This window comes from Schistocerca serialis, chromosome 11 (assembly GCF_023864345.2).
Source record: "Schistocerca serialis cubense isolate TAMUIC-IGC-003099 chromosome 11, iqSchSeri2.2, whole genome shotgun sequence".
Taxonomy (NCBI): Eukaryota; Metazoa; Arthropoda; class Insecta; order Orthoptera; family Acrididae; genus Schistocerca; species Schistocerca serialis.
Genome location: NC_064648.1, coordinates 58,564,511 through 58,587,702, shown reverse-complemented (window position 1 = coordinate 58,587,702; position 23,192 = coordinate 58,564,511). Strand labels below are relative to the sequence as shown.

Below are 23,192 nucleotides of genomic sequence, written 5' to 3'. Positions count from 1 at the left end.
CGACGCGTGGCAGCGAGCGACGCTCAGTTCTTTTCCTACAGCAGGACGGGCGAGAGTGTGTGCGGACACAGCAGGTAGGGATACGAGCGTAGTAATGTTTTCGTGTCGCAAACGTTTGGCGAACAAGAATGGAACTTCCTCCGAAACAAAAGTATTACTCGACTGATTTCATAGGAATGTATCATTGCAGTTTCTTAGCTCTTGTCACCCAGTTTTTTCAGAAGAGAAGAGACGAAATGGAAATGATAGAATGACTTATTTTAAGTACAACATTTTTACTGCCGAGTTATTTATTTACTCACAATGATAAATTTGCACGAGGACCTCGTTTCGGCGACTTTCCATTACGAACTGTACCTGTGAAGATGGTGTAATAGGTATAACATTGTACCTTACGTCTGTCACGCCTAAATAGGCCACCTTATGCTGAGGTTTTAGCTGTATCACGTGCCCCTTGCGGCTTCTTGCAGCGTAAATGTCGGTTGCCTTTTTATGATCTGATCATATCATTTATATGTTTGCTTTTCATTTGCTTCATCCTCCAGCGATGCTATATGTTTCCAAAGGAATTTATATTTCTCCAGAAGTCTGTGATCACACTTAATTTTTCAGAGACAGTATTTTGAGGTATTTGCGCCTACAAGTATTCTGTTATTTTGTGTTTATCACGATAATTTACCCTTTTCTTTTACAGCAGGAATAAAATTTTAGAAATATTTTTCATATTAAAATTCTCTGATAGTTGGGGATGGACTCTGGATATTTTTCTGTATGAGTGTAAATTTCCATTTTCTCCAAAATGTTCATAGGTTGTCATTAAGGTACTTTGTGTAGAATTTTAAGGACACATATTTTCTGGCTTATAATCTTGACTTTTTAAATACAAGTAGAATATCGAGATACTATTTCTTATCGTATTTGAGCCTTGAAGTTATTAGTAAGAAATGCTGATTTTGTTTTGTTTCCTTTTCTGGTATTTGGCTTACATATGGTGTTGTAACAGGTAGCATGAGCTTGTGATTTTCTTTCGTCTCATTATATTGTCATTTCCTTACTTTTCCCACCTGCTTTATGGTTTTGCATGCTGTTCATGTAACTTTAGAACTATTTTGGGGTTGAAGTCATTTCATTGTTTCAAGTATTGCAGACTTTTTTTTTCTTTTGTATCTCGTTATCATCGAGAGCTAACTTTAACAGAATTTTAATCATTGTTTTGAAATTTGGGTATTTATGCGAATTTGGGTGTCAGGAATTTTCGTTTATGGTGTCAGTCGTAGTAGGTTAGCTCCTCTATATATTTGAAATTGGTGGTAGCCTCTGCACTATTTTGGTGCTTTCAGAACAATCGCAATATACTGAATTATTCACGAGAAAACCAACAATGACCATTAAACGTTTCTATCTCGGAAACCATTCAGAATAGGGTGTACATCGATATGAAGTTTCTTGTTCAACATAAGCAATACTATCACTCCTGGAACCACGTACCTCCCCCCCCCCCCCCCCCCCCCCCGAGTCACCGTGTAGAAAACTGCTTCCGATTTCGATGAACCTGCGGCGTGAATGTTACGTTTTTATCGTGGGGATGTCTATAAAATTTGTCGCTCACCTAACAGTTTCTTTACTGGGAAAAGTTGTTTCAACATAAATTGTGACTCTTTCACTTTATCATACGTATGTTTGGTGTGAAGCTGGAGTATCTTCCTTATAAATAAGTCCATACTTTTTCACCGTAATGAGGATGAATCTTGAACTTGGCAGTGTAGTTTATGCAATTGTAAATTTTCCAGACACTTTACATTTTTGAAGCATACGATACGTGAACACTCGACGTCTATATGTGTTTCTTGTCCGCCCCCGGAAGCTGAGTGGTCAGCATGACAGTCAATCCAAAGGGCCAGGGTTCGATTCCCGGCTGGGTCGGAAATTTTCTCCGAAGAGGGACTGGGTGTTGTGTTGTCCTAATCATCATCATTTCATCCCCATCGACGCGCAAGTCGCCGAAGTGGCGTCAAATCGAAAGACTTGCACCAGGCGAACGGTCTACCCGGCGGGGTGCCCTCGTCACACGACATTTCATTTCATTTTATATGTGTTTATGGCTGTCATAAGGCTCTCCACAAATAGCTCAGGTGGTGAAAGTAGAGGGTCAACGTTGAAGCCTCGTTCAGGGCACAGACATCTGATAACCCGAAAGTTCCTTTGGTGGACGCTATAGGAAGCATTTGCTCTGGAAGCTGTGAGGAAATAAGTTGCCGTTGCGAAACAGCACTTTATCGGCAGCAGGCAGTGAAGGTAACTGCATCTATTGCGAGCAACAGAGGGTCGCTGGAGGCCGGGGCTTCCCGGAGCAGGTGACGCAGTGCGACCACACTGGCGGAAAGGTACTGAGGGGAGAAGGGTGGGAAATAGCAGCAGCGAGGCTGACACGACGGCGGAGTAAAGCAGTGGCCTTGATGTCACAAGTACTCTCCGTCACACACTGTAGCGTAGTTGGTATTAGCTGTTTCTATTTTTTTTTATTTTATTTTTTATTTTTGCAACATGCTCCTGGTCAACAATAATTTTGTGCTACATCTTTCGGTTTCATTTTCACACAATATACATGATCAGCAAGACTTTGATTCACTCACTTGAATTGCGATTTTTTGGATCGGAATACAAAAATATGCTTATTAGAGTGCATTTCATATGACTCGTATTGTTTGAATATAATGTTTCACAATAATTACGAGGAGGTCAAAAAGTTTTTACTCTAACAAATAAACAATGGCAGAAATTTCATAATACCAATTTATTTTTCAATATAATACCCGTGTACACTAATACACTTAGCAACCATGCTCAGATAACTTCTGCAAACCATTAAAATAAAAGGTCTTCGATTTAGAGTCTAACCAAGCGTTCATAGTATCAATCACTGCATCATTATTGTGAAATTTCCGTCCTTTGAGGTCATTTTTTATGTTTGGGAAAAGAAAAACTTGTCATGGAGCCAAATCCGAAGAATATGGTGGATGATGTAGCAGTTCGAGCTGGCAGTCACGCAGAGTTTCCAGTGTTGCGAGACCTTTGTGCGCTTGTCCGTTGTCCTGATGCAAAAGAACTCCACTCGCCAATTTTCCGCGCCTTTTTTTTCATCTTTATCTCTTTTCTCAAACGGCGCAGGAGGGTGCGATAGTAGATGCATTGATAGTCAGCGCGCTATTGCAAGCAATCCTCCATAATTACCCCTTCTGCATCCCAGAAGACCAATACCATCACCTTGGCGGCTGGTGTTTGCACCAGAAATTTTTTTGAGGGTAGGGGACGAAGGATTTTTCCATTGTTCAGTGTTGTTTTGTCTCAGGATCAAAGTGGTGTACCCACGTTCCGTTCATTGTCACATACCATGCAAGAAACCTGTCTTCATCCGCTTCAGATTGGCGGACGATTTCTTCACAACACTGCACACGCTCCAGTTTCTGATTTGCATTCAAGTCTTTCGGGACCCACCGAGATGAAACTTCCCGCATTCCCAAAACATTCACAACAATGTCAAGCGCACGCCCGTGGGAGGTTCCGAATGTGGCTTCAGTGTGCTGCGATGGTGCTCGGCGATCCTGCAACATCGCATCGTGAACTGCAGCCACTGTTTCATCAGTGGCAACGCTGACACGCCTTCCGCTCCCTGGAGCGTCTCCCACACTCGTTCATCCACGTCTGAAGTCGGACACCCAGTTTTTCACTGTCGCATAAGACGGAGCACTCTCCTTCTTAAGTGTATTCCGCATGTCCTGCTCAATTTTCTTGGGCGTCATTCACTTCAAATGAAGATATTCAAACACAGCACGTTTCTTGAGTGTCTCGTTATCTGCCATTAAGCTTACACTACGGTATACAACGTATCCTAGCGGCAAAACTAACGAAGCCGGAGCCGCGAAATTTGACTGGCACATCCACAAAAGGCCACCATAAAAGTAGGTGACGTTGTTTGTGCGAGACATTACGGTAACCTACTCGGGCTAGAAACTTTTCGGACCGTCCCTCGTAGGAAAATACGGTGGCATAGGTAGTAACTGTGTACGCTACATGAAATTGTCAGGTAGAATAATGTTTTCCTCATCTTTGACAAACGGTTGCTTATATTTTGGAATAGTTTGACTAGATAATTTTGTGAATTCGTGTTCGTGTATACTTCCATTAAAAGTCATGGGCAGTCAGCTCTGTTGGCGGCGGGGGAAAGGGGAGGGGCGAAATCTCAACACATGGGGGTGGGAAGTTAGTCTCGCCTGCGTATTATGAAAGTATGCCGTTTCAAGGCAACAGCACATCGAAGCTTTGCAAAAAAAAACGTCATTTTTGGTACAATTTGTTATAAATAAACGACATGTAATGACGTGTGGGCAGGTAAAGCCTTCGTTACATTTAAGTTACGGTACGGAGGCTGCGCTTGCAATAGTTCATTGTGATGTAGGGGTTATAAGCGTTGAGTTACAGAGCAGATAACTGTGGGAATGATTCGCGTCCTGCCATGTCCAAAATTTTGTACAAATTTTTGACAAAGGCGTATAGAGAAAATAGTACAACGTTTTTCAGTAAGTTCCACGCTAATTCTTGACAACACTTTAATCTCTCTCCTACCCACAGCCCAGTTCACGTGGATGCATAATCTTACACATTTATGAACGAAGTAACTTCCAAGTTCACATACCCTACAGTAAAGAAAAAGCATAACTTCCAGTTAACATCAGCTGCGATGTCATATCGTTACTCTTCCATCACGTTCCGCATACCGTTAAGTTATTGAAAACCTCTACGAACTCTTTCATATGCCACAGACGAAAAGAATATACATTGAAGCGCTAAAGAAACTGGTACACCTGCCTAATATCCTGTAGGGCCCCCACGAGCACGCAATGTGCCGCAATACTACGTGGCATGGACTCGACTAATGTCTGAAGTAGTGGTGGAGGCAAATGACACCATGAATCCTGCAGGGCTGTCCATAAATCCGTAAGAATATGAAGGTCTGGAGAACAGCACGTTGCAAGACATCCCAGATATGCTCAATAATGTTCATGTCTGGGGAATTTGGTGGGCAGCGGAAGTGTTTAAACTCAGAAGAGTGTTCCCGGATTCACTTTGTAGCATTTCTGGACGTGTGGCTTGTCGCATTGTCGTGCTGAAATAGTCCAAGTCCGTCGGAATGCACAATGGACGTAAATGGATGCAGTTGATCAGACATGATGCTTATGCACACATGTCACAGTCGTATATAGACGTATCAGGGGTCCCATATCACTCCAACTCCACATGCCTCACACCATCACAGAGCCTCCACCAGCTTTAACAGTCCCCCACTGACATGCAGGGTCTATGGATTCATGACATTGTGTGCATACCTGTACCCGTCCACCCGCTCGATACAATTTGAAACGAGACTCGTACAAGCAGGCAACAACATGTTTCCAGTCATCAACAGTCCAATGTCGGTGTTGACGGGTCCAGGCGAGTCACAAAGCTTTTTGTCCTGCAGTCATCTTCCTTAGTTTCTTTTCTTCTTTATTCTGGCCTTCTTTGTTATTGTTTCAGGAGTTTTTTCAGCTTCAGCTACAAATTGCCTGTCCGTTCATGGAGCCCACTCACTATTTGACACCTAGTCCATTCATGCTATGTAATCTGCTTGTTACTTCATTATTAAAACATATTATGACAATCAGACCATCATGAAGGGGTGACCTACAAAAAAGAAAAAAAAGACAGTTTTAGGCAAGCATTCCCAAATTGCAGCTATTGGAGCTTTCATTCTGTTTTTGTGTTTTGCCATGTAAATATTTTTCCAGGGGTTTAGAATCTGAAAGATCTCTGTATATTGGCATTAGTTCCACAGTAACAGATTGTGGCATGAGGTGTGCATGTGCCTGTTTTTGTCCATTTTCTTTTGTTTTTCTCATCTCACTGACATTATCACTGTTTCTCCTGATGAACAGACCATAATATTGTGTAAGGTTTTCTATCTTCGATTTGTTGTCAGCCTTGTCCACCAACAGCTATGCCAATAGAAAAGTTTTTTTCTATCGTGTTCTTCTCTTTAGCACATACGCTACACATTCCATTTTTTAAATTTCAGTTTCAGCATATGGCTTAGCAGTCACAACAAAGTCACAGATTCCACAGTAGTGAATGTATTGCACACAGCATCTAGCAACTGACCTACTAAAAATAGAGACTACCTCCCTACATTTCATACCATCACTGAAACCTTCAAAGTTTTTGTCACATTTGTGTTAGTCTGCGTTACTGACTTAATCTTGGCAATGTTTTGTCAGACATTCGTAGTTCAGCACGTTGCTCATATCTACAGAGGTAGCTGTGATAACTTCAGTCAGCAATGTGTGGCGTCACGTCTGCCAGGAACCGTCCAGTGCAGCAACAGTATCAGCAGTTTATTTCGCTGTCCTCACATAGAAACTTCACTTTGTTAGGCCATTGTACAAACACTTGTAATACCTCTCGGACCTGACAGGTCGCAGTGGGAGATCCATCATAGCACACAATATCTGGGCTGCTTTCTTCCCTTCCGAATACACCTCATGTCACGTGCAAAGCGAATATCTACTTCCCTACATTTTATGCTTGTTACAGGAGATGTCATTATATAGGTTGATTATAATTAAAGTTAAAGTTTAATTATAAAGTTAAACTTTCAAAACGCTGTACAAGTAACACCACTGGTCAGCATGAAGTCAAATTGCAACGGAATATTAACGGAGAAGGGGAAAACGTACGGCAGAATAAAATAAAAAAAAAATCTATGGCGCTGTATGTGTCAGAATACGTAAATGAAAACACCTGTTATGCGCACGACCCACTGAAGTTGGTATAAACATGCCGGTTACACGGCTTTTCCTCCTTTCGCGTCTGCGACGTTTGCCATGACTGCCTCAATGCAGGATCGCGCTCTGCTTGTAAAGCTGTACTACTAGAATGATGACTGTGCACGCGTCGCTCTGCTGAAGTTCCGGACACTTAAGGGTTTGAAAAAAGGCGTCGGTGCGATGACTGCCGTGGGTCTGGAGAAAATTACTCGGAAATTCGAAAAGACGGGTTCTTTTGGTGTACAACCTGGTAGAGGGAGGAAACGAGTTGATTCGACGTCAGTGGAAGCAGTGGCCACTGCAGTGGAGGGGGAGACGAGTGGTGGTGTGCAAACGTGTGGTGCACGGACATTTGCCCAAACACTGGACACACCCGTGAGCACGGCGGGTAAAATGCTACGAAACCTCCTTCTTTACTAGCCATTCAAAATTATCCATGTACACTAGTTGTTTCCACACGCAAATTAACCAGTACCATTCATCATTAAAAGGTCACTGTGTGGTGCGGGTTTATGGCATCATTTATCATAGGGCCATAATTTTTTCGAAGACACAGGTGCTTTCGGTCCTGTTGCCTGTACCTGGTAAGCGCTGTGTGTGTCTTTGGCGCAACCACGTCATTCCAGCATTCCAACAGCCTGGATGTGTGGATGGGATCATTTTTATGCAAGATAGCGCTCCTCCGCGCATTACAAATCCAGTTAAGCAGCTGCTGAAGCGCCATTTCGGAAATGCTAGAATTATCAGCCGCCATTTGCCTACATCCTGGCCGTCCCGATCACCTGATCTCAATCCGTGAGACTTCTGGCCGTGGGGCTATCTGAAAGATGTTCTGTTCACTGTTCCGATTGCAAACTTCGCTGCGCTGAAGGCACGCATTGCGCAACACATTCTGAAAGTGACCCCGGAAACACTTTGATCAGTTGTGGAACATGCTGTTTCTCGATTTCAACTTTTTGCCGTAAACGGTGGACAGCATATTGAACATGTTCGGCGCCAGTCAGACGGAAATTAATAATCCGATTTGATTTTGATTGATGCTTTTTATGCGGGTTTTGGCCTCGGGAAAATAGAAAACCGATGTGAGTGATGCTTTTTATGCGGTTGTTGGCTTCAGGACAATTAAAAACTGATTTTTCCCATACGATGTGATATGACCTTGCCGCTGTGGATGGAATTACTTAAGAAACAGTATAACACCTGTACACCCATGCACAATGAATAGTACAGTTTATTTAACGTCAAACGTACACCTTAGGCATTGTCGTATGACTCATTTGTCATTTGTAGTCGAGCACCATTAAATTATGTTTACAGCGCCGTCTATTGCTACGTTTTGCAACTATTTATTTTTCTTCTGCCACGTATTTTCCCCCTTCTCCGATAATATTCCGTTGCAATTTGATGTCATTGTGACCAGTGGTGCTATTTCTGCAGCGTTTCGAAAGTTTAACTTTAATTGTAATCACCATGTACATTTCGTTTCTTTACAGACTTGACATCCCACTACAGGTCTGCTGGATAGAATTCGTTCTTACTTACGTCTTCATTAAATGTGAGATATTTTTCACTAGTACAGTATTTACATTAGCAACAGACAAATGCAATTGTGAAAGGATGCACTTACTAATAAATGTAGCCGTTGCTTTCACTGTTTAAAGCACCAACATTTTGTTAATAAATTCTCTATAAGATGTTTCAACTTATTTTTGAAGTACAGCCTGCCGGACTTTCAGGCCTAAACCCACTTTGCCGCAGCGTAACAGGTTTTTCATTTTTACAGTGTCCATCAAAATGTTTGTACTGATTACAGTAAAACTTACGACTTTAATTAAACTTATTCGGTTTTGGTGCTTTATGATGTCAAATCGTTGAAATACGCAGTCACAACAACTTTACAACACGGACTCACACGAAAAACGTAAGTAAAGTAATCTAATTGTATTAACAGAAAGATCGATTGTAATAAATCCCTGGTCATAATACTGTCCATAATTTCTTTAAGGATATTATACAAATGACTTGCTATGGAAATAGCGGCGCCAAAGTGAAGTAACAAGACACTGCAGGCAAGATTTTGTGTTTGATGGTAGCGTGACAGGCATTCAAGAGCTACATATTATGCTTTAGAAGGACATTTAAACACCACAGTAGTGAGATAATACACGCAAAGCATGAATATTTTACAATAAGGAAGAATCGCATAATTTTATTAAATAAAAAAATCCATTTTCTGGGCGCTCATGACACCAGCTCCCTTTACACTTAATTTGTTTGTGATTCGTAAGCTTCCTGACATCCCTCTGTAACATGCATTTTGGTAGGAGTAAATCTTGTGTCGCTTGCAGAAATGTGAAAATGCACACTAATGGCTAACTTTATAGACGGTGTACTCTAGATGAAACCACACAACTGGCCGAGCGGTTCTAGGCGCTTCAGTCCGGTACCGCGTGACTGCTACGGTCGCAGGTTCGAATCCTGCCTCGTGTATGGATGTGTGTGATGTCCTTAGGTTAGCTAGGTTTAAGTAGTTCTAAGTTCTAGGGGACTGATGACCTCAGATGTTAAGTTCCATAGTGCTCAGAGCCATTTCAACCATTTGATTTGAAACCGCACAACGCTGCATCAGAGATCTTTTACCAGGAGAATAGATTAACTTGCGAGTATTATAAAGATGCCTTAGAATCCCTGGAGGGAAGGTGACGTTTCATTCGAGACAATTTAGGGGTCGATGATGTAAATTATGTGTAAGTCCCATAAAGACAAGAGAAAATCTAGGGCTCATACAGTGACATACAACATGGATGCTCTACTTCTGAGTGTCATGACGTACCATCTACTATGCAGCACAAAGTGCCCTCTGGAGTAGATGTGTTCTAAAAGGTTAGAAGAGTCGTAATGATCAGGATCAGTAAGGATACAGCGACCCAGGGCTCAGACCAGCATTAAAAAGAACACGAAGACGTGTGCAGGATTAGCGAACATTTGTCTGCTTCTTGATTCAGTGTGATTGTTCTTCACACACATGCATATGTAAACCCTGATCAGGTTTCCCATCTCTGCAGTAAAATAGACTTCCGTGATAGTCACAAGAAATTTCTCACGAAAAGTTATACCTCACATCTGTTAACACAAACTGATAATTTTCGCATGCTGATGAAGAACTATCGTATCGTGATGTCTCTTTCAGGTAACACACAACGAAAAATCGAAATAATTTCCAGAAATGTGTAAGGCAAATAATAATTATAGATTGGACCCATCATGATGTGTGTTGTGGGTATTTTAAGACTGCATATTGACATTAGGATGTCGTGGTGAAACTGTAACACATGGCCACTTCAAATGTCTTATGTTGTAATGTTAGAGCACCTAACACAAATCGAGAAGATTAAGTACCGACTAATCACAGTAGTGCCAACATTTATTCTAATTTTGGAACTCATGATCACGTGATCAACTTAGAGTTTTATTTCTTCGCAGTAGACAACTGGCAGAACTGCATATTGACACTGAAGAGCCAAAGAAACTGGTACACCCGCCTAATATCGTGTAATGACGCCGCGAGCACGCAGAAGTGCCGCGAGACGACGTAGCATGGACTCGACTAATGTCTGAAGTAATGCTGGAGGGAATTGACACAATAAATTCTGCAGTGCTCTCCATAAATCCATAAGAGTACGAGACGCTGAAGATCTCTTCTGACCGAGCGAGGTGGCGCAGTGGTTAGCACACTGGACTCGCATTCGGGAGGACGACGGTTCAATCCCGTCTCCGGCCATCCAGATTTAGGTTTTCCGTGATTTCCCTAAATCGTTTCAGGCAAATGCCGGGATGGTTCCTTTGAAAGGGCACGGCCGATTTCCTTCCCAATCCTTCCCTAACCCGAGCTTGCGCTCCGTCTCTAATGACCTCGTTGTCGACGAGACGTTAAACACTACCCACCACCACCACCATCTCTTCTGAAGGGCACGTTCCAAAGCATCCCCGATACGTTCGGTAGCGTTCAGCTATGGTGAGTTTGATGGCCGGCGGAAGTGTTTAGCCTCAGAAGAGTGTTCCTGGAGCCACTCCGTAGCAATTCTGGGCGTGGGTGGTGTCGCATTGTCCTGCTGGAATTGCCCAAGTCCGTCGGAATGCACAAGGTGCTTGAATGGATGCAGGTGATCAGCGAGGATGCTTACGTGTATGTCACCTGTCAGAGTCGTATCTAGACGTATCAGGGTTCCCATGTCACTCCAACTGCACACGCCAAACACCATTAAACATGCTCCACCAGCTTGAACACTCCCCTGCTGACATGCAGGGTCCATGGAATCATGACATTATCTCCACACCCGTACACGTCAATTCGCTCGATACAATTTCAGACGAGACCCGTCCGCCCAGACAACATATTCCCAGCCATCAACAGTCCAGCGCCGGTGTCGACGGGCCCAGGCGAGGCGTAAAGCATTGTGTCGTGCAGTCATCAAGGGTACAGTAGTGGGCCCTCGATTGCGAGAGCCCGTATCGATAATGTTTCGCTGAATGGTTCGTACTCCGTCACGTTTTCATGGCCCAGCATTGAAATCTGCAGCAATCTGCGGCACAGCTGCATTTCCGTCACGTTGGACGATTCTCTTCAGTCGTCGTTGGTCCCGATCTTGCAGGTCCTTTTCCGGCCGCAGCGATGTTGGAGACCTGATGTTTTGCCGGATTCCTGTTATTCACGGTACGCTCGTGAAATGGTCGTGCGGGAAAATCCCCACTTCATCGCTACCTCGGAGACGCTATGTCCGATCACTCGTGCGCCGACTATAACTCCATGTTCAAACTCGCTTAAATCTTGATAACCTGCTGTTGTAGCAGCAGTAGCCGATCGAACAAAAACGCCAGACACTTGTTGTCTTATACAGGCGTTGCCGACTGCTGCGCCGTATTCTGCCTGTTTACGTATCTCTGTATTTGAATACACATGCCTGTACCAGTTACTTTGGCGCTTCAGTGTATAATTTAACAAGTAATGGCTTAAGTCTCACTGACAGATTGAATCCTTTATGTGGTGCCACCGCCAGACACCACACTTGCTAGGTGGTAGCCTTTTAAATCGGCCGCGGTCCGCTAGTATACGACGGACCCGCGTGTCGCCACTATCAGTGAATCCAGACCGAGCGCCGCCACACGGCAGGTCTATAGAGACGTACTGGCACTCGCCCCAGTTGTACAGCCGACGTTGCTAGCCATGGTTCACTGAGAATTACGCTCTCATTTGCCGAGACGATAGCATAGCCTTCAGCTAAGTCAATTGCTACGACCTAGCAAGGAGCCATTTATCCTTTGCTATGTATCTAATGAAGCATGTACAGTAACAAGACCAATGTCACCAATTGTGGATTAAAGTTAAGTATTCCAGCAGCTACGTACTTTTCTTTATAGCATTCATTACGTATCCTGTTTCAGACCTCACGCCAGCCTGCGTGAGTTTAAACGCATGCCTTTCGGTTACCCGTCGCTGTAGACTGGCTGTCTTGTCAGTCCACAACACTTTAGGTATCTACATTTTTGCCAGCAAGACAGTCAGCTAACTCCCTGGTTAGGAGAGACGTATAGATATTCTTTGCATTTTGAGATTTACCCTCATTGAGACAATGAGTCTCACCGAGTTTTTCATGTTCTTAACACGAGCAAAACCCTATGGGACGGTGGTGCTTTTGCCCGCCATACTTGCGAGTGCGTAACTTCAAACAATAACATATTCCCTAGTATCATTATCATCAACTTCGTTCCATAGCAATTGTCAAACCCAAGTAACTTCGCTGACGAATAGATTTCCGTGTAGCAAATAGCCACTCACCCATTCGGTCCTACTATCGAACAAATGTTCCATTGAAACTACAGCAGATGCATTTGAAATGTAATTTTCTTACGAAGACTAGACAGCCATCCAGCATAGCAACATAGAATTTCACCAAGATACAGTCTGGAATACAACAGTCGGTATCGTTGTTTGGTACTTTGTGTAAGTGATTTTCATGCTAAATATCTATCCACTCCCATTAGCTGAGTGATCAGCGGTGGCTGAATGCCCCACCAATGGGGCCGGGTTCGATTCCCGGCTGGGGCAGGAGATTTTTCTCCGCTCACGGACTGGGTGTTGTGTTGTCCTCCTCATCATTTCATCCCCCTCTCCGACGCACAAGTCGCCCAATGTGGCGTCGGATGCAGTAAGTACTTGCGCTCGGCGGCCGAACTTCCCTGAATGGGGGACTCCTGGCCCACATTGCCGTACGCTCATTTCTATGGTAAATAATACGCGTAGAGAGCACAGTATTACATCCAGGGCAACTGGGAAAGGCGGCAATTTTAAAAATTCTGATAATTTTTGTTTTTGCAGATTTCAATTAAATTTTTGTAATTTTGCTTTATACCGCTAGCACAGAATAATACTGCAGCAATAAACAACACAAGAAGACCCAAATGAATCTCAAGTTGCAAACAAAATGCGCCGTTTACAACAACAAAACAAAGTACACAGACAAGCATCTGCCTACAGCAAAACGTGTCGAAGATTTAGGGCAAAGACTGTGCATTATTTCGTAACAACAAACTGCTTTCGCCTTCGACGAGCGTGACGTCGCAACTCTTCAAGTTTGTAAAAGATTGCGGGAAAATATTGTGAATGGTGTTTTGAGAAGCGTTACTTTCAGTTACATGTGAGAACGCGTGATGAATTCGTAAAATTTCGAAGCGTTTGATTCTCATTCAAAACTTAAGGGTTTGAGAAGCAGCCATTTCGAAAAATTACAGGTCCCAAAGACCAGCCATTTATACCATAATTTAAACATTTGCTGGTACATTTGTGTTTGATACATTGTAAAGGGCAAGACACGCTAAAAAAGAGCAACGTTATATAAGAAAGCATAGCTTGTCTTGTAGTTGTACTGTATGTGTATTAGTTAAACCATTAACTTTTCTTATTTTTGTGTTCATGGATCTGAAGTGATACTTAGTCCAATTTATGTATTGCCTAAACATCTCATTCTGTTTTAGACTTATAATGTCCTCACAGACGCAGAACTAGTGGGATGTGGTAGTTGAGACAATATCTCTCTAGAATGCACAGTCTTTTTTTCTAAGTTTATGTGTGACGTCATGCCTCTGTTATTATAATCTAGTGCTTATGCCTCAAATTTCGAATACTCCCTCTGTATGAATACAGATATCCTGTATTACCATTTAGGGTCTGGATTTTTCTATATTTTCCAAAATTTTAGTCTTTTACGTATTTTTCAAGAGTCTATGGAAATGTATAAAAATGTATACACTTATCAGCCAGAACATTATGACCACCTACCTAACAGCTGGTATGTCCAACATTACCACGGATAACAGCCGTGATGTGTCATGGCATGGAAGTAATGAGGTCTTGGCAGGTCGCTGGAGGAAGTTGGCACCACGTCTGTACACAAGTCACCCAATTCCCGTAAATTCCAGGGACGGGGGTGAAGAGCTCTGACGTTATGTAGAACCACATCCCAGATGTGTTCGATCAGCATCAGATCTGGCGAGCTAGGGGCTGTCACATCAATTAGCACTCGCCACTGTGTTCCTTGAACCACTCCATTGCACTCTTGGCCTTGTTATGTGTCACATTATCTTGTTGAAAAATGCCTCAGCCGACGCAAACATGATCGTCGTGATGGAGTGTATGTGGCCTGCAACCAGTGTACGATACGATACACTTCGGCAGTCAGGGTGCCTTGCACGAGCTCCACTGGATCCACGGATGCCCATGTGAATTTTCTGCAGAGCATAATGGAGCCGCCTACAGCTTGTATCTGTCCCACAGTACAGGTATCGAGGAGTGGTTCCCCTGAAAGATGACGGATTTGCGCCCTCCCGTCAGCATGATGAAGAAGGTGTAGGAATTCGTCAGACTATGCTGTGCTCTGCCACTGTGCCATGTCCAGTGCCAGCGGTTACATGCCCATTTCAGTTGTAGCTGCCGATGTTGTTGGTGTTAACATTGGCACATGCATCGCTCATCGGCTGCAGAGGACAATCGTTAGGAGTGTTCAGTGCACTGTGTCTTCTAACACACTTGTGTACTCTGCCCTGGGGTAAAGTCTGATGTTAGTTCTGCCACAGTTCGTTGACTGATCTATTTTACCAATCTGCAAAGCCTACGACGTACAACACGTCGAATGAGGGATGGCCAACCAACCCACGACGTCTGGACTTGATTTCACCTTGTTTTAGCCATGTGCTGAAGACACTCATCACAGCACTCGTAGAATACAAGTCGTGCAGTTTCCGAAATACTCGCGTTGAGCCACCAAGCCATCGCAATCAGCCCTTGGTCAAACTCAGATAGATCGGGCACCTTCTTCATTCTATATATGGACAGCATGTTCACTCTTACTAAGAGTACATGCACCATGTGTGTATCTGACGATCAGGTGACGCTGGTATAGCCTGGACAGGTTTATATAGATAGTAGGTCGATGGTTATAATGTCTTGGCTGATCAGTGTATGTTCTTATTGCTTACCTCCCCAAATTTCCAAACCCAGCCAGAGTATCTACAATCGGCACTTGAGTGCAGAGTTTAGCCGTATCTTAAGTACAGCTATCTGTCCACAGATTATTACAAAATATTACTCCATGACCACATAACGATGACATCTGTTTATATTTTCTTGTAAGTTAATAACTCCAAATATAATCCAACTAGGGCTGTCAGAATTTATGATATAGACTCTAATGGTACAAGATGGAAATAGTCTTCGAAATTCTGATCAACTGCAGCTATCAGAACTTAGATCCGAGATGGGTGTATGTATGTATGCAACATATGGAAATAATGTTTGAGGAGCTGACTTAATCCTGTTATAAACACATATACATAGCTCTCTTTTGCTACTTTCGTGCGTCGTGGTTTCTCGCTCTCAGCTTTTGCTCCTACCACCCCCAGACCAACGCTGGCTGGAAACATTTCTTGTCACTAGTGCAGACATAACTCGTATGTACATTCTGCATCCAATCTGATGCAGTTCATTCGATCTCTGACAGATGAGAACTCAGCATTGCAGGAGCGGTCGAGGAGTGGTGCACAAAAATGCAGTGCACGGGGAGTTACTCCAACATTGGCCACGCCTGCGACGCAATGCTCAAAATCCTACGGAACATCCTGAACTATTATCCGTACAAAATTATCTATGTTCAGGAGCTGCATCTTGCTGACCTGCCAGCAAGACCGATTTTCGATCTGGAATTTCTTGCTCTCATGGAAGTGGAAAATGAGTGCTATGGAACTCTGTGGACAGACGAAGCCCAGTTCCAACGACATGTGAATAAGCAGAATATGGGCAACAGAAAATCTGGACGGCCATCAAACGGTATCACTTCATTCTGCAAAGGAATCGGTGGACGGCATCGTTTATCACAAGGCCGTATTTCCCTGAGGGGATGAGTCCTGTGGGTCCTGTTACCTTTACCGTCACTGGTTGATGATGTGAGAGTCTTTCGCGCACCAACGTCATTCCAACCCTTTAATAGCACGTGTGTCTGTGGATAGGATCATTTTTGTGCAAGATGGCATTCCTTCACACATTGCACAGCGAGTGAAGCAGTTGCTCAGAGCCATTTCGGTAATGGTTGAATTATCAGCCTGGCCGTCCAGCTCACCTGATCTTGATCCGTGTGACTTCTGGCTGTGAGGTTATCTGAAAGATGACACGCTCAGTGCTTCAGTTACGAACGTTGCTGAATTGGAGGCACACATGCACGACGTATTGTCAGCGTGACCCCCGAGGCACTTCCATTTGTTGTGGAACACACTGTTTCTCAGTTTCGACTTGTGGCACAAAGCGGTGGACAGCTTACTGTACGTGCCTCGCGCCTGTCTCACGGCAGTTAGAAACAGATGTCACGTTGCGTTTTATGCGGGTTTCGGCCCCAGCACAATTAAAAACCGGTTTTTCCCATCCGATGTGCTACGATCTCAGCGCGGTGGATGGGCTTGCCTAAGTAACACTGCCACATCTGTTAAGACTGCCAGACTTGTGCAGTTGCGCACATTGAACACTACAGATGGTGTAATGTGCTACCTAAACCGCAGACTTCGTATTGCAGTTGACCTGTGATTTGAAACCGACCCCATTTTAATTTAAGAGCTTTACAGCATCATCTATTGGCAAAATGTTGTTTAGGTTTTTTTTTTTTTTTTTTTTTTTGTTCCATCATGTGTTTCCCTGTGTCAATAATATGATGTTCAAATCTGACGCCATTCTGAGCAGTGGCGTTTTGAAAGTGGAGATTTAATTACGGACATCCTCTATATGGGAGGAGTATCACACACACACACACACACACACACACACACGCAAGTACACACGCGCGAGCGCGAGAATGCTTTGTACCGAGGGAGAAATCGGAATATATCGTAGAGAGGAGTTCTGCGTCTTTAGGGTAACGACAAGATATAGGAAAGGGGATAACTCTACACTTGCGTGTGTGTGTTCTCATTACCTCTATGTTCGTGAGAAAAGGGTGGTATTTAAGACAAAACTCAAATAACGAAATCAATACGTTCTCACTAAGAGGATCTATAATGAATGCAAACAAGTTTACAAGGAAAGTTGTGATGATTATTCGGAAAGTGAGATAGTACACAGATCCCAATTAAACACGCCTTCTGTCATCTCATAGGTAAGAACTGAAATCAAATCCAAGAAGATCCTCACTTCCCAAACTTTTGTTTCGAGATAAAATTCAGAGAGATCATGATATTATGTTTAGCATTTCTCATATACAGCTGCTGTGAGTAGCAACCGAATATTAGATTTGTTATCCTTGGCCTTATATTCATTTTCTATTACATGATTCTGATACATAGTAATTATTTCGCCGTAAAAGTTTTAAAGTAATGAAAAAAATACTTCCTCTTCAAGTAGGTTTCAAATTTTTGTTTAAGAATTCCGTTTATTTGGTCGTTAGTTCGGAGTGAGGGAGCGTGAACCAATTATCAGCAATCGCCAGTGAATGTCCAGATCAATTAGTAGTGGGTCATACAGGTTACATGTTGGAATATCAGTCACTGGGTAGTTCACCACAAAGTGTATGCTGACACTAATTGCATTGAACGTGAGCATGAGCAGAGAAAGGCTTTGGATGTTTGAAACAAAATAATTACACAATGGAGGAGTAATGTCAATGAAAACTATCCTTTTATCAGTATTATCTCCAGTGCTGTGATAAGGGGAGATCAATTCCAAAACGATAACAGATATGTTAGTTGGACGGCTGATGTGTTCTATATTTCTGGCTCAACATTTTTTCCTATTCGTGGTTGGGTGTCGTCCTCTTAGAATGTGTCGAGTGTGTTGACGAGTCACAGTCGGATTGGTTAACTGACTGTGTGATCCAAGTCATGCAAGACAACGTACAGAAATAGCTGTTAAGAGCAGTGTAAACAGATTCCTTAATAGGATGGGCGATTAGTAAGATACATCGTTTACTGTAGCTATTTATGACGTTATTAATAGTTTGCTAGACATCGATTTTGGTGACTGTGCGGTAGCTACAAATTTACGGAGCTACATCTCCAGTCTATCTGAGAACACATTGTGGAAAATCTTCTAAATTGGGGTGAAGATTTCCAGCTGTTCACCTGTGTAGTTTGACATACCAATGATAACTTGGTGTTGTAATTCATCTGTTATGGGTAGCTTTTACGAACTGTTTCTTGACACAGGTCTCTGTTACAAATGTTGAGGGTGCTGTTGTAAGGACAAAGAGCTGCTAAGTGGTGACATGTTTCAGAATCAACCACCATGTTGGCCACCAAGAAAGTTCAGGAGACCGCAGCTGTGGATCTGGGTGCTCTCCTCGATGAGAGTGAGGGCGCCATAGTGATTCTGGTGGCAGGGCAGACGCGGCTGGTGGCACACAGGGCAGTCCTGGCCGCCAGGAGCCCCGTCTTCGCGGCCATGTTCCAGCACGACACACTGGAGGCCAGCACAGGTGAAGTCAGCATTACGGATATGGAGGGCCCAGTTTTGCGCCAGCTGCTGTCATACATGTACACCCTCCATGCCCCCCAGCTGTCCAGCATGACCCCACAAATGCTGGCAGCTGCTGATAAGTACGGCTTGTCGGCCCTGAAGGCTGCTTGTGAGCAGCAGCTGGCCACGCAGCTGACTGTGGAGAACGCGGCAGCCACAGCTGTCCTGGCAGTGAGGCACTGCTGCCCAAGCCTGACTCCGGCTTCAGTCGCCTTCATAAAAGACCACAACTTCCGAGTAATGGCTACACAGGGCTGGGCAGACATGATGCGTAGCCACACTGAAGATTTGATTGAAGTGAGTCGCCTGCTTGCTGAACCACCAGAAGAAATCAGGTAAATATGAGAATATGTGCTTATCTGTGTTGCCCAGTTCTCTCTCTCTCTCTCTCTCTCTCTCTCTCTCTCTCTCTCTCTCTCTCTCTCTCTGTCTCTCTGTGTGTGTGTGTGTGTGTGTGTGTGTGTGTGTGTGTGTGTGTGTGTGTGTGTGTGTGTGTTTTCAAGTTTACAATGTTTGCCATTGAATTTCCTTGCATGTGTCCACACTGTGAAATACATCTGTTGACAGCTACAAAAGCCACTGGCTGATAGCTCACAAAGCTTTCATTGTATTCTCATGACTGGTTCACTGGATCTCTGGATGGAACTGTGTTTATTAGTAGATAAGTTAGCTACGAAAAATCAGGGATGAGCCAAATTTTTGATAGCTTCAAAAATTGTTTTCATCTTTAACATGTTCCATTTGTTTGCAGTAATTAATTTGTTACATTGTGTATGTACAACACATTGTTAGATGTTGGCATCTGGTTTCCAAACAAAGATTATGTTAACAATGCACCCAGCAGGTGACATTCTTGCTGTGGTCACAAAGATGTGCTGCTCACTACAGAAACAGACATGAGTGTGTGTGTAGTTTGTAGTTAGGCAGGAGCGTGTTTGGAATTTGTTTTGCATGACCTACAGGTCACCATAACCTCTTTACAGTGAGAATACTTCAGGTGTTTCGTGTCACTGTAGCTGCTGGTGCTATAGGCAGTAAGATCGCTATAAATGGCATACTGCTGGATAAAGGGAAGTTGAAGATAAAAAGTAAGTATGTCAATCTATACCAGCACCAAGAACATGTTAGTATGTTGAACTTGAATCAACGAGGGCAGCAACATATTTACAGTTTGCATTTCTCGTGTTACCATGCTGTAAGCGCATACCTGTCGAAGCTTTTTGGTGCAGGGAAGTATACCACTGTTACCTCAGTCCTAAATCAACGTCTCTCACTATGCATTCAGCGACGAAGACCACACCTTAGAGCTGACAAGCGGACATCTGCACACTTCAGCATTCTACAGTCTAGCTGTTCCAGCTTTCACAAACTTCCCATAAAGTGCCAAACAAGTGGGTAGCCTTGCATTATTAGTGGTGATTACAGTGGTGGATATTAAAACTCGACATCTCCTAATAAATAAAAACGCCTACTTAATGGTGTTACATACCAGTCAGTGTAATCAACAGCTGGCGTTGGCTATGAAGTTTTTCATGACAGTCTTTGCCTGAAAAATTCTCAGTTGCCACATCAGATTCGAATAAAACTCAAATTTTCGATTGTATCCTCCACCATAGTCCTCCCTGATGGTGATGATGGAGGAGTTCTTACACTGGTGCTCCTCTCACACTACCACGGCATGTGTCTGCCACAGTAGAGGACAATACCACAGGTCTGTGTGTTGCATTATTCGCTTCCACTTCCTTAGTACATGTACGCAATATGTGAACAGTTTTGGTAGCAAATTATTCTATTAACTGCCAGCAATGTAACTTTTAATGCACATCAAATAAAATATATCAGGCACTAAGGAAAATGGTCTGGTTCTCAGTCTGGTTGTGTGTGCAAGCCATCCAGTATACTAGGTGCTGCAAGCACAGGGGCAGTATGGTGTAGCAGTTTATTCCTTGTGTATCCACAAGACATCAGACCAGTCCACACAACAGTAACACAGCAACTTTGTGTGGGACACACATTTCCTTCTCATCTCTGTTTGTCAGTGTCTCAGAATGTGTGCTACACTTTTGTGCTATTTCTTAGTTCTTTCATGAGCTGCATGTATAGTACAGTGTATTCAGGAAGCTAAGGTTGGGTTATAGGAATACATATAATATGTACACAAGTGCTTGATTTGTTAATTTACTGTGAGGCTATAGGTCTTTCTGATGTAATATTTAGACATGGCCACCACAATAATCTATTTCAAATAGTGTGAGTGCATGTGCACATGCTTGTGTGCTTGTGTGTGTGTGTGTGTGTGTGTGTGTGTGTGTGTGTGTGTGTGTGTGTGTGTGTGTGTGTGTGTAATGGACGTAATATCATTATTATATCTGTAATATGTCAACAAATTGTTTTCTGCAAAGCTGTAATTTTCTCTAATAGGTGATGGCATGCACAGAATTTGACTAACTGGACTGAAATTTTATCCTGCCATTTGAGGACATTGCCATCAAATTCCTAGAGATTTGATTGGTTTTGTGTTTTCCCTTTAAAGCGTCAGAATATATTGCTGTTCAGAGATCCAGTGTTAGCTGTATTAAGTATATGTTTCTACAGAGGTCAACAAGTGGTCAACAGTAACATCCTGATTTCAAAGGAACTTTGTGTCTAGAATGAATTATCGTAAAATGCGATGACTCACTCATGAGTTGAATTGTAGCAAGTTGTAATGGTACGTGAATGAAAACTTTGATGAGAGCATGCTGATATACATAAATATCTTTTACATTGACTTTGACTATTCCATATCGCAGATGGGATGCTGCTACTTTTTTAATTTTTCACTGGACAGATGCGTATTCATACAGTTTCATTGCTATGACAATTACCTTCATTTGATTTGTGTTTTTACAGTAGAGTGTAAGAACTTCAATGTTCTGTACAGGAGTCTTTCGGTCGAGGAGAAAGGCAGGAGGCTGATCCAGTCAGCTGAGGAGGGAGCAGTGGAAGAGATACGGACTCTGCTCGCCGCAGGTGCTGACTTAGGAGTGAGGGACAAGTACATGGGGACCGCCCTGCATTGTGCAGCGAGGGAGGGACACGTGGATGCAGTGAAGTATCTGGTGGAGTGTGGTGCAAGCCTGGAAGACAGGAACAGGAAGCAGAGCACACCTCTGCACTTAGCTGCATGGAAAGGCCACACGGCTGTGGTGCGGCTGCTGGTGGCTTGTTCTGCAGACCCCAACGCCAAGGGTGACTGTGGGTGGACACCACTGCACTTTGCAGCATGCTATGGTCACACAGAAGTGGCAGCTGTGCTGCTGGAGGCGGGATCTGACAGGAGCGCAAGAGATAACAGGGGGAACACACCACTGGACCTTGCTAGACATAACAATCAGCAGCAGCTCGTAGGGATACTCACGTGAAGTTTACAAGGCAACAAAAATCAGGAGGAAAACAAACAAAGCATCATGTCATGACTTAACATTATTTTTGAGTAATGTATTAATCCGGCATCTGTTGTTTGCACCCATCACTGTGTAGTGCATGTACTACTCCACTAACAACTCAGCAATAGGTACAATATGGATAGTAACATAAGTAATGTAAGTATTCTTCCTCATTAGGGAAAGATCTGAAAAACGTTAGTTGAGCAACCATTTTAACGCTCCAGCTGTCACGTCAGTTTTGTAACATTAGTAGTCGCCAACCAGCCTTCATGTTCTTTAGAGGCACGAAAAATAGTGCCTCAATATGTTTGGTATTGAGAAAAAACTTTACTTTGCTTTTTACATAAATAAATATATATTTCAATGTTTGAATTTTATTTCTTCTTCATAGGTAGTTACCAAATCTCAGAAGTATCATATTCTTTTATTTAACCACAAATTTCTAATGCACACAATAATCTCACATCACATTTGGTCGACATGTATTTTACAGTGTATATTGCTTCTACACCACTAATTGCATCATACTCAGGTTATTTATTAGACGTGTTGTTACTTATACACAAAATTTTACTCTTCCTGTTCCACCATTTCATTCAAAGTACCACATGTACAGTTTCCACAGACAATGGAAGAATGATTTTTGCACATAAACATCTTAGACTGACTACAACAAATTTTGGTAACAACATTCCTTTTTCCTGCATACATAAAGCAGTGACTCTTCCTTGTTTGCAGGATCTTCCAGTTGTCAAGGTTATTCCTATTTATAAGGCGCCAAAAATATTTTGGGATCATTTGGAAGGGTAAAAATGTGCAATGCTGTAACTAATGAGCTTCCTCTAAGTTGTTGAGACA

At 43.0% G+C, this 23,192-nt stretch overlaps 1 protein-coding gene across 1 annotated transcript; it reads left to right on the top strand.

Moving 5' to 3' along the window:
* LOC126426841 (uncharacterized) lies at positions 1-22,702 on the top strand. Its single transcript, XM_050088859.1, has 3 exons — positions 1-74; positions 18,665-19,241; positions 21,830-22,702. The coding sequence occupies exons 2-3, from the start codon at positions 18,676-18,678 to the stop codon at positions 22,308-22,310; spliced, it is 1,047 nt and encodes a 348-aa protein (XP_049944816.1). The 5' UTR covers positions 1-74; positions 18,665-18,675; the 3' UTR covers positions 22,311-22,702.
* The last annotated feature ends 490 nt before the right edge of the window (positions 22,703-23,192 follow it).

Coding starts and splice junctions, on each gene's coding strand:
- LOC126426841 (XM_050088859.1), top strand. CDS start 18,676: ATGTTGGCCACCAAGAAAGTTCAGGAGACCGCAGCTGTGGATCTGGGT. Junction 19,242..21,829: donor GAACCACCAGAAGAAATCAG/GTAAATATGAGA, acceptor TGTTCTGTACAG/GAGTCTTTCGGTCGAGGAGA.